The sequence below is a fragment of the Pelobates fuscus genome, chromosome 3, assembly GCF_036172605.1.
Source record: "Pelobates fuscus isolate aPelFus1 chromosome 3, aPelFus1.pri, whole genome shotgun sequence".
Classification (NCBI taxonomy): domain Eukaryota; kingdom Metazoa; phylum Chordata; class Amphibia; order Anura; family Pelobatidae; genus Pelobates; species Pelobates fuscus.
In genome coordinates, this window is record NC_086319.1 from 370492868 (window position 1) to 370504896 (window position 12029).

At 38.8% G+C, this 12029-nt stretch overlaps 1 protein-coding gene across 9 annotated transcripts in view; it reads right to left on the minus strand.

The window, feature by feature from the left end:
* Window positions 1-12029, minus strand: part of HERC1 (HECT and RLD domain containing E3 ubiquitin protein ligase family member 1) — a 139403-nt gene that overhangs the window by 32816 nt on the left and 94558 nt on the right. For 6 of the 9 annotated variants that reach the window (XM_063449413.1, XM_063449409.1, XM_063449414.1 and 3 more), the window contains exons 49-56: window positions 11159-11333; window positions 10002-10275; window positions 9073-9286; window positions 5918-6123; window positions 4276-4403; window positions 1811-1923; window positions 850-1053; window positions 219-343 (exon numbers count right to left, since the gene is read on the minus strand). In XM_063449413.1, coding sequence (XP_063305483.1) covers window positions 219-343; window positions 850-1053; window positions 1811-1923; window positions 4276-4403; window positions 5918-6123; window positions 9073-9286; window positions 10002-10275; window positions 11159-11333 — 1439 coding nt within the window. Of the gene's footprint in view, window positions 1-218; window positions 346-849; window positions 1054-1810; window positions 1924-4275; window positions 4404-5917; window positions 6124-9072; window positions 9287-10001; window positions 10276-11158; window positions 11334-12029 lie in introns of all 9 variants that reach the window. The other 3 variants (XM_063449411.1, XM_063449407.1, XM_063449408.1) reach the window with 2 other exon arrangements.

The window sequence follows — 12029 nt, forward strand, 5'->3', positions numbered from 1 at the left end:
ATATATGTACTAAACAGTGATCGACTTATTTTGTATTTAGGGTTGTGGAGTGCCACATTAAGGTTAGAATACTACAGTGAGGCATGACATGTTACAAAGACCAGAACTGTGCTAATTAAAACTACTTCATGATAACTAATACTAAAGCATTTGACTTATGACTTTCCCTATTGTGAGACGTATGTTATGCTGTTTCTGAGAATGTCTTGGCACCTTACCTTGTGTGCATCAATAAGAACTATTCCTCCTTTCTCCTCCTTCTTTCCAAATAATAACTTTCCATCCGCGTATCCAACTGCAAAGTAACTATCTTCTCTAAACCAGGCGATGCAAGTAACAGCTACTGCAAAAATAGATAAATAACATTTTGTAGACTACGTTACCACTGAATCTTTAAGAGGAAAGCGACATAAGACAATAATAACATTGAATTATAGAGCAACAGTTTTTGCTAATAAACACTTGGTGCATACTGTCAACATTTCTCATTCTGCGGAGACATGAATCTGGGACTCTGATTGGTCAACAGCTATGAAGGTTAGTGTTCGAACTAACGGAGCTACCTCACATGAGACAACTTGAGTTGTTAATCTCTGGCCACAAATAACTCAATTTTACTAAGGTGATCTAAGCTAAAAGAAAGAAGAGACGAAGCCAGTCTGAGTAATTGGCTTGCATGATTTCTTCTTAGTTAAATAATATAGCGGCCAATAGAGCTGCTTTAATTAGATTGTACAATTCCAACACTTTCTTCCAAATGCGACTGTAAGACATACAGGGGTCTACCAGTTTCTGGCAAAAAACAAAGGCAAAAAAAACAAACAAACAAACCGGAAATTTGCAACAAACCTTCCTCCTTCCTGTAACAGTGCTCCAGTTCCACTTGGTGCATGCTTGAGGCATCGATAACCTCGATCAGAGCCAGAGATCCATCCGTACGTCCCACCAATAAACACTCTGGAGATTCACTTGTCCACGTTCCTCCAGGATCCTCGTCTGCCCATGCAAGTGCTGATACCCAGTGAGGCTGAGCATCCACAAGACCTTTCCCTCCTAAAGAAGAGAGAACCAGGAACATGAGAGCCAAATTTCAAACCAAATAAATACATAGTTAGCCTAACTGAATCATAACAAATACTTATGGTCAGATTTTTCAATTCTCAGACAATAAATTATAATGATCAAATATGTGCAACTATAGGATTCACCAAGGGTCGTGTCTATTTTTAATGTATTACAAGAATTTGTTAAATAACTGGTAAAAGGAGACAAAAGCACATGAAATCTATTTTCTGATGTTATACTGCCAAATTAACGAAGCGGCACTCAGACAAAAGCTCATCTAAAATTATATCCACTGGTAGGTATCTATACCGCCAAAGAATTGCAATAGGAGATGCCGCTGATAAAGTCTCTTTCCTTACTATGGTCTCTGATCGGAATATCAGCTGGTTATGTTTGTTTTATTGAACATCTGCATATGAGTGGTCTGCAATGTGATGTCTTTCTACAGGGAAAATAATTGTTGCCAGTGAAGTTTAAGAGGACCAGTGCCTGTTAAAGTCTCAGCGTGGCTAAGTTGGATCCTAAACGTTACTTACTCTTGGCCAAAGCTGATGACTATGAACAGCTTGTATGAAAACGGTGGCTTCTCGGATGAGACTTTCATTAGCAGTAGAAGATGCCGTTTAACTTTGTGATTCTAGCAATCTAAAATCGAACAGTCACCCAGTGTTTGTTCATGCATGCATTAAATGCTATTTAGTCTACACAGAATGCCACACATAACGAGCGGGCTATTTTCTATTACCATTGACTTGCCATATGTTCACAATCTTCTCCAGGGCTCCTGCCAGATACTTCCCACTGGAACTCCAGCAGACTGAAGATAGGCTGTGATCGGCTTCTTCTGCTCCTCCCTCGCTGAGACAGAGTGCAACGGTTAGTAGAAGAATATTACTCATGTTATCACATTCAAAGTAACGGGAGATTTCATTAGGCAGTCAACCACTCACAACTGACTAGGCAAATAGGTTCTTGCATGGAGCGGCTTTTCTAAGTCCACCCATGAGTTAGTGAATAAGTCCACCCATCCAGTTAGTAAATACTGAAGGTGAAAATAAATTCACCACCTTTTAGCAAGAGATGAAAGTTACACTCATGCTGCCCGAGGTTGGTGGAGGAAGGAATGTACTGGTGGCTTCACATGTGCACAACTTTAGTGAAGCTGGGGGTGGGGGTTATTTTAGATGCAGTGATGTTTAAGCTCTATAATGAATAGGAATAGTTTTTTTTATTGCAGACATATATGAAAACTGCACACAATGTTACAGTGTTATGTGTCCCTTCAAAGGGTTAATCATTAATGCACACCAAAACACAAGTAGTAGGCAGTTTGCAGAGCTCTATATCAGGGTTCAAAAGTTCCACTGGCCCACTAGGTATGGGCAAGTGGAAATCCAGTCCTGGCAAGTGTGCCATAGATGACCACACTGCCTCTGGTATTACTAAATACTCTAGTGAAAAGAAACATCTTGTTGCAGGCCACTGCATGGCTGAAATATGCGGCCATAATACCGGCTTTAAACAAGAGATACTTTAATGAGCACCCACGATGCAATACCATACAGTAAGTACTTCTAATGATGCAAAGAAATGCATGCAAGCCATCCTGACGGATTGACTGATTTATTGGAGAGACAGAAGTTCCTCTCTTTAGGAATATTAAAAAAAAAAATAAAAAAAAAAAAAATATTAGCGTTAATCACGCTGGTTTCCAAACTTCACTATGATTACGTTTTAAATCTGAGCTCACATTCCAACAGGTTATGTAGTAGGAGGGGATTTGCAGCAAAGTGTACTTCTAGGCTTGGTTTACAGCATAGAAATGCAGATTATAAGGAAAGATGGTCCAGCAGGTGGCAGTAGTGCAAAACGCCCCCGTTAAAGGAGTTCCCAAGTATGCAACATTTCAACCTACATCTAGGTCAGGGGTAGGCAACCTTCGGCAATCCTGTAGGCTACATCTTCCTAATGCGTTACCAGCATCATTGCTCTAAGAGTCTTTTGGGAGATGTAGTCCACAACATCTGGTGTGCTGAATGTTGCCCAACTCTGATCTAGGTCTTTGTCAAGCTGCACAAGTAACAATGTATAAAAAGGTGTCAAACAGTCATGTGACCGGGTAAACAGTGAATTAAAGGGGCGCACTCATAAGTAATCATATGGCGGCCTATTGATTAGCAGCCATATTAAGAAAAATTGCAGTAAATAAGATATAACAATGGTGCGATGTGAAAAGGTACTGTATGTAAAGTGCGTTATAAAATATAAATTTAAATATATATATATAAATATTTTGACATAATAAATTGCTTAAAAAAAAATAATAAAAAATACCTACACTGAAGTGAAAAATGACCTATACTAAAAAAGTTTTAACAAAATGATTCTCTTGAAAATAGCTAAATATTTTATTAGCGTGCATCCTCTCATGGCCATTGGAGGTAACTAAAAAAACTCCATTTGTTTAAAAATACATAGGGATTAAGGAGAGAGCGCAGGTAACTTTTTTTTTTTTTTTTACTATATATTGGGGCTGATGTTTACTGTAGTCATTGCAGCCCAGTGATGGGAGTGAGCGCAGGACTTCTCTTTCTGCATTTGTATCCACTTTTTGTATCACTCAGCCTTGTTACAATGCAGCCGCCCATCCCATGTGTTCCCTATTAAGGGTTAATAATGTATAGGGGTAGAAGAAAAAATACCCCTTTCTGTCTCAGTAGAGATTTTTGCCAGAGGTTCAAGGAGGCAAGGTGAATGGTTAGAGTTAGGACCCACCTAGGGGGGTCTGCCTTGACGTTGGCAGGTGGGCTCATCCTCTCATGGCTATTGGAGGTAACTAAAAAAACTCCATTTGTTTAAAAATACATAGGGATTAAGGAGAGAGCGCAGGTAACTTGTTTTTCTATGAAGTATACAATGTCTAGTGTAGCTAGTACCATAGCCCTCTTTTGTGCTTCAATTACTATTACAACAGAGATAAATACAATACACTACCAATAACGGATCACAACATCCACCATTAAACCATATGTCCCTCATTAAATAAGTGTGCTTCGTTAGTAAATGGACAATCAAACTGGCCTTGTTTACAAAGTGTTACGCTTGGTATTACTTTAGATTCTGCAATATTTGAACTATCCAATATTGGCTGATATTATACGATCAAGCAAAATCAAAGTGGAGGAGTTTAGAGTTGGAAGCTACACTCACGTTTTGTGGAAGACACAGGTTTGCTGCAGCGAATACTGGTTTTTGGACACATTCCAGACACGAACGGTCCCATCACTCCCACTTGTAGCTAATGACCCCTTCTTATTACTCCACACAGAGGAGATCACCTGCAAACAAACAAATAAATACAAAGTAAAAATCAGGATTGTGTTTATTCAGGGACACCAAGAATTTAGTTAAATAAAGCATACTTAAAATAAAAATAAATAAAAAAAAACCCCAATGCAAATATTATTTCTACAGATATTATTACATGGCTGCCTAAAGATCTAGCCACATATTGTGCATTAACGTATATATATTCTTTAACAGGTCTGTAGCTACTCCAACAAGGCTAGAATTAAAGGATGAATCCAAGTACCATAACCACTACTACCTGATTGGCTGATATGAAAAGGGGCCAGGGCAGCAAAATCACTATTATTTATATAGCGACAACATATTCCGTAGCACTTTACAATTATGGAATGGGGATAACTGGTGTTGTGGATCAGAATGTTGATCTTTGTTATATTCAGAGGAAACCCAAATTGTTGTTACAAGTGCACTTGGAGAAGCGAGAATTAGACACCAGACACCTGTTGGTATTCAAAATAAGCCTCTGACGTTTTATTCATCAGCTTTATACATTAAAAAGTAAGTGCTTACGTGCAAATACTCTTAGAACAAAAATAGCAAGGGAATACAGATAAGACATAGGGATGAGCGCCATGTACACATAACAAATAAGTTTCAAGGTAAGAGAGAACAAAAAGATTAGAGTAGAGACATCTTAGGTGGGGACTCTCTGCTCCCGGGACTTAGACATATATGGTCTTAAGTGTTGTTCAAGCATCAAGCATTTCCTAATTCCAAGTTAGCCAATTTTAATACAGGATATCATTATATGACACCTGTAAGCTTGAGCCTTGGAATCAAGATAAATTCTATCACACTGGCAAAATATATATGACATTTGAAATATGAACAAGACAAGAGGTGAAGAAGGCTCAGAGGAGCTTACTATCTATGAGGAAGGGGTAAAGACACAGAAGAGCAATAACGGAATGTCAGAGGGGAGGAGGGATTGATGGATAAGATGCATGTGTTGAAATAAGCAGCTAAGAGAAGCGGACAGTTGAAGGAGAGAGGGGGAGCTGGGCTAATGAAACAAGAGAACTTTAAGCAGTGTTTCAAGTGGCTAGCAAAGCCCAAAATGTAAAATACTAAATGTTCAAGAAGAAAATCTCACCAGTTGGTAGAAGCAAGGTACTTTAATGCAAAGCCCTAAGAGAATTAAGAACAAAGTGCAAACCAAGCCGAAAACATTTCAGCAGCCACAAGATTATACTTTTGGGCCAGGTGGGCTTACACATATTAGAAACCGCCTGTGTTGAAAAGGGAAAAAAACTAAAATTTTAACAGAATAATAAAAATGCCCACGTTAACCTTTTCATCAACCGGTTTCTTACAAAAAATAAAATCTAAACAATTTAACAAAAAAGTACAAGTAAAAACACAACAAACAATTCATCTAAGAAGAGCCACGTGCCCTATTTAAACTGTTAAAATATAGAGGGTGATGAAGGGAAGGAAATGCAAAACAAATAACAGTAAAAGATGGAAGTGCTGCGTTACTCACCCGGTTCTGGTGCGCCTCCAGCTTGCTAAATGAACATTTTCTTAGGTCGCCGGCTATGTCTGCGAGAGTCTGGGGGCTGCTTTGGTTGTCACGGTCGTGGGCTGCCAGAGTGCGCACTAGCTGCTGCGCAGCCCACTGTCGGTGCTGGGAAGATAGCCGTGAAGAGAGGCAGCAGGCAGCAAGTGCATTGGCCAGTTCCAGGGGACCTGTGTAAGGTTATAATTAATGATATAGGCCAAGGGGGGTATTTATTAAACTGTTCTGAAAAGTGATTACATTGTTTTGATCACATTTATCTGAAAAGTGACTGATATCTGAAGTAAATTCTGCCAGTCTTTGCAGAAATGACCATTTCAGAAGATCATCAAAATTACATTGAAGGGAAAAATTCCACTACTGGACAGAGCACAAAACAAATATATAAAAGATGGACAAATCTCACAGATTTAATAATAATTAAAAAAAAGCGCAGAAAATTTGACGTAACGGTTCCAGGGACACTTTGATAAATATCTGTTAAGTATTTACATAAATTCTTCTTTCAAACATACATATTGCTATAGTATAGTCATCCATGTCTGATATGGTTTTTCACTAAATTCTAGACTTTATCAATTGAAGGGATGCCAAGCACCAAAACAACTTTAGCTTAATGAAGTGGTTTTGGTGTATAGATCATGCCAATGGGGGACTCCATTTTCAGCCATTTATGAGTTAAATATCTTTGTTTATATAGCCCTGGCCACACCTCCTCAATACCTCTGAATCGCAGTGGCTACATGTTGGTTAGCTTCCCCTATTGTACCATGTGTTTAATTTAGAATTTCTCATCACATGCTCTGTTAATAGCCTGCAAAACCGTGATGTGTGGCTTAGGCTGCTGGATAGCAGAACATTGAGAAGTGAGACTGCAGGGGAATAATCTATACATCATTAAGCTAATAAATAAGAGAACCACAGGAAGCAGTGTTTAGAGCTGAAGTCCTTATAGAAAAATAGAAGGGACAAAACCCAAATATAGTAACACGCTAACCCGTTTCACCCATATAGTGTGTTAGTGTGCTATTAATATTTTAGGCTACTTTATGATGTTCTCATTTTGTTTATTAATAAAACCATTTTTTTTCTTATCTGCATCCTTGAGGATTTTACCTGAAAGCTTCCATATTCCTTGGTGGGGAACATGCCACCTATGTTGTTTAGGACTGAACAATACTTATTTGCCCTTACTTTACGAGTACATCTCCATTTATTTATTTATTTATTATTTTAACATTACAGAGAGCACTATATTTTGTTTTTATATTTTTTTTCTTATATTACTGGAGCACTATCTACTGGCATACCAGAATACATCGAACGTGAGTAACGCTATTACCGCTGCTGACCTTACAACGCCAACAAATGGCCTAAAAAGACACCTCCTAATATAGGATCAGGACCATTTACATATCCACAGACGGGGATTGTACCGTCCAGGCGCCGTGATCTAGAGCTGATCTCGAGCTCCAGAAAAGTGAAAGTGCAATCTTTTTTATTTGGTATATTTGATACCCTAAAATACTACACTATATTTGGGTTTTGTCCCTTCTATTTTTCATATTGCTCCATTGGAACTAAGGACTTCAGTTGTAAGCACTGCTTCCAGTCATTCTCTTATTTATTCTCATCCACGACCAGAAGGAAGAGACTCTGGTTCGGGAAGTTTGAGCTGCTACAGATACTAAAAGCAAGCGCATGAAATCTCTCTTTTTCCCATCATTAAGTTAATGTTGTTTTGGTGCTTAGAGTAACCAGTTACATCTGAATGGCAAGACTGAAGCTAAAATAGTTGATTTGTTAATATTCTCCAGCTCGGCATCAGCCTTAACAATTTTAGCCTGAATTAAGGTTTAATAACTAAATCATGTTTAATTAATAAACCCGGCTACATCATCTTTTAACGAGGCACTGGCACTTCACAGAACCTTTAATAAAGATTCATAGAACATAAAAAAAAAAAAAAAAACCCCATCAAAATATACCACATTGTAGGAACTTCTTTGGCTTTTCTACAAGACACTATTTGACCACATTTGTTGCAAGTCAGAGCTTTAACTATCTTCCACCTGCCTTATCTTGTCATTTCCCTCAGCTGCCAGTCAAGACAGTCCGTGGGATCAGGTGTCTACTTTTGATGTGTTTAGTTGCCTATAAATTTTATTGCACACGAGATGTTCGTTCTATGGAGAATCTTCCCTATATCAGTATCTTTTAATCTCGAACATGCGTAAGTGGACAAACATAATATCACTCCAAATGTCTTCACCTAGCTGGAGCTGAAGACACGCAAGTGGTGATACAAGCCACACGTGAGATGACCGTGTCACCTTAATGTGAAAACCAACTGCAACAAATAACGTTTACATGGTAAATTATACTCAACGAAGTTCAATCTCCATCTGGTCTAATTGATAAATATTTCTGATAAGGTCATGGTTGAACAGGGCGAAAAAAAAATCCCTGGTTTCAATAAGTCAAAGTTTAGTGGGACAGTGCGGGGAATTAATTCTCTAGCATTCAAACTGAAGACGGTCCTTGAGTAAGTAACCGTGATTCATTTGCCTGCTAGCAAAGGTCTGCTACTTTCAGTCTTCTCTACTGCCCGATGCGAACATTAATGTCAAATAATTAGAGATGAGGTGTTGAGCAAAGAAATGCACGTTTTCTACTGTACATGCTCGTCAGTCACTCTGGAAAGATCAGCAGAGCTCCCTAGTCTAATAAATCATAAATAGAACTCAGCGGCTGACTCCTCAAAAACCCTTACAGGAAGCAGAAGAGAATTCTATACCTCCTATAGATCGTGGCCATCAAGACCCCAGCCCTGTAGGACAACAGCAGAGGAGGAAGAGATAAAGCAACTGGCAGCTATATACCCTGATGGCCCGAACTAATTGGGGAAGTGCAGCCAGTAAAAAAAATTGCCAGGCTTATTTTTTTTTGTCATTGTTCCGCTCTTGTTATCCATAAAAATTAATGGGTCCTCCACAAACATGTGCAGTACAGTGCCTCCAATTATTTTGTATGGGGAAAAGGGTATTAATAATGGGGAAGGGTGAAGGGAAAGGCAGGGAGGAAAATCGAAACTACCAGACGTGTCTTGCACCTCCTACCTCGCTTCTCCATTTCTGCCTTGTCATAATTCGGCCTCAGTTTAGCTCCCTTGTCAGCCAGAAGAGCCACCAGTGCTTGTGTCACGACAAAGTTGGGGGAGGTGATCAGTTTTCTTTCTTCAGCGATCCCGCGCAGGAAACTGGGGAGGAATTTTCTCTGAATCGGATCATCCACAGTAGTCAGATTCACACCTGTAGCTGCTGATATCAAGTTCTGTGGGGATGACATAGAATATAAATGGAATTTATCAGCTGTACAAATAATGGGGATATCACTTTAAGCTTTCTGTAAACTCAAACATGGGGATATAAAGGAACACACTAAACATTCTAACCTACAGAATCTAGATGGTTATGGTGCGAGGTGCTCCCATGTTTCTGGCACTTTGCATTGTGTTTTTTACAGCTGCAGTAATTAACAGTAATTAACACGTCTATTCATCAAAAATAGCAAACATGAGACATGATGTAACCCGATTTTAATAAAGCATTTCTGTGAATGAATCTGTTGCTCAGTGTTGACATGCATATCCCTTAAACCCATGGTGTGCAGTATTTTATGGGGTAACTCAAATTTCAGACACTTCCTGATTTCTGGAAAAGCTGCAAACTTGCAGCAAATTTGCAAAATCAGAAAAAAAAAAAAAATAGGGACGAGAGATCATCTCCAGCCTGGAGTGTCCTATTATATTACTTTCATCTTGCCAGTCAGGCTACACCGAGCACATAGCCGAACACTCAGGAATGTGTGGAGTTCAAAAAGACACCTAAAACAGTATACATGACATTATATACTGTACATACAAACACATACATAAATATTGTACTTGAATACACACTGCATATAACAAAGCATAACGAAACTGGGAGGTAAAACTTACTCTGGCATGTTTGTTTAAATTAAGTTAAAGATGTAGAACATGTCCTACCTGGGTGCAGAGCTGGACAAGGAGCCTGGCAGCACTAGGGGTGCTGGAAGCTAGGCAGCCCACAGCTGTGCTCAGATACGCCAGGCAAGAGATGGGCTTGCTGGTCTTGCTGTGCAGACCACGAGAGCGGTCGACTGAAATGGACATCGTGGTAGAAGGGCTGGTGGAAAGACCGGCTCTGCCAGCAGCAGCCAAACACATGAGACGCACTAGAGTTCGGATGTCGGTTAGACCCAAAGACTCCAAGCCTGCTGCTAGGCTGCAGCTAGAACCACTGTAGATAGAACACCACATTTTATTATTGATCTGAAAATAGTTTTACATTAGGTATTTACATGTAAAGATGGCAATAACAACAGATTATCCCGTGAAATCTAGTTATATTGGTTACGGTTTCTCAGGGACATATCGCAAATGACTAAAATACGACTGAATAGATTTAAATCTTGTATCTCAAAAAATAATGTTCATATTAAAAAGGAAACTGACAAAATTTACATAATTGGACATATAACTTGTATTAATTTTTTTCATGAGATGAGGATTTGTTTTAAATTGATATCAAGGCCAGGACAAACATTGCAAATACAGAGACGGAATAGAAACACTGTTTAATTTCTCCTCTTCTCTATATGCTTTCTCTATTCTGACTGCCAGATTCAAAGGACAGAGATTGCAACAATGCTTCGTTTGAAAAGGATCCTCTTCATCGTATTGTTCCTGTATGTTTTTGTAATGGTCTCATTTATTGTTAAATCTCTCCCTCCAATAATATTGGAAAGCGCTACGGAATTTGTTGGCGCTAAATGCCAATAATAATGATTAAGAGGGAGCAGAACAAAGGGGTTTGGATTTCTACATGTAATTTACATTTTTCACACTTTCTAAATACATATTTGTTAAATATTAAACAAAGCCTGGAAACTGACAGTTCCCCTTTAGGTGCAGGCACTAGATATGATGGAGACCAGGTTCTCTATCCCCAATAGAGATGAAAGCAGTAATCCTCAGCAATCCACCAATAATTTTAGGTTTAGGTATTTTATTGAACCATTAAAACTATGTGTGGCAACGTTTCCCTTGAAACCAGGTGATAAGCAGGATAGAGCCATGGGTGTGTGCATTTCATTTTTGTAAGTGGAAAAACGAGTACAGACCTGACCGATAGCAGTGAAAGTGCCCGCATCACCATGGTACGGGCCAAGAGAACTTGGGCGGCAGCAATCACCCTTCGTAATGCCATCACGCGATCATGTGGGTTCACCAAGGCAGCGGCTTGCTCTCCCAGCGTTACCCTTCCTGAAGAGCTTTTCTCCAAGGTACCCTGGCAGCCTGGCCAAAACAAAAAGTGACAAAAATATTAGGCAAGAAAACCGAATAGCTTCTAAAACACACCAAGGAATTTAAAATGCAAAACCTGATTTGAGGACTATCGGTTGCACTGGAACCAATCGCAGCAATTGGTTTAAGAAAGAAAGGCAAATTATATTGATTCACAGCAAACACGGAAGTTTGAGATATCACATGGTAGCCAATTGAACATATGGCTGTAATCCGGTAATGCATTTTCAGATGTAATGATAGAGATGGCATAAATCTCAGACCTTATCTCAAAAACCTTTATTGTTTAGAATGTTTTGCCCTTAGTATGGACGATAAACTATGATACTCTTTCAGCCTTGATTTTGTAATTTGTAATACATAATTTACGCATACCAGCTTATTTAAAGTGAAAAATAAATTTTAAAAAAATCACACGCTATCTGCGTTAGAAGCAGAGACATATGGTATTTCGCTCTTGGGTTCAAGAAATGTCTGACTACAACAACAATATATCATTAAAAAGCAACATAGACCATGTATAAAAACTTTTCTAATCATCATGATGCTGTGAAATAATATAATGAGGTACTGGACACTTCTTAATACCTAAAAGGTACACAGCTCAATATATTCACTTGTCCTTGCCTCTTGTATACACTTAAAATATGTTGACAGTCTTAGAACAGAAAAACTCATAGCAACCAA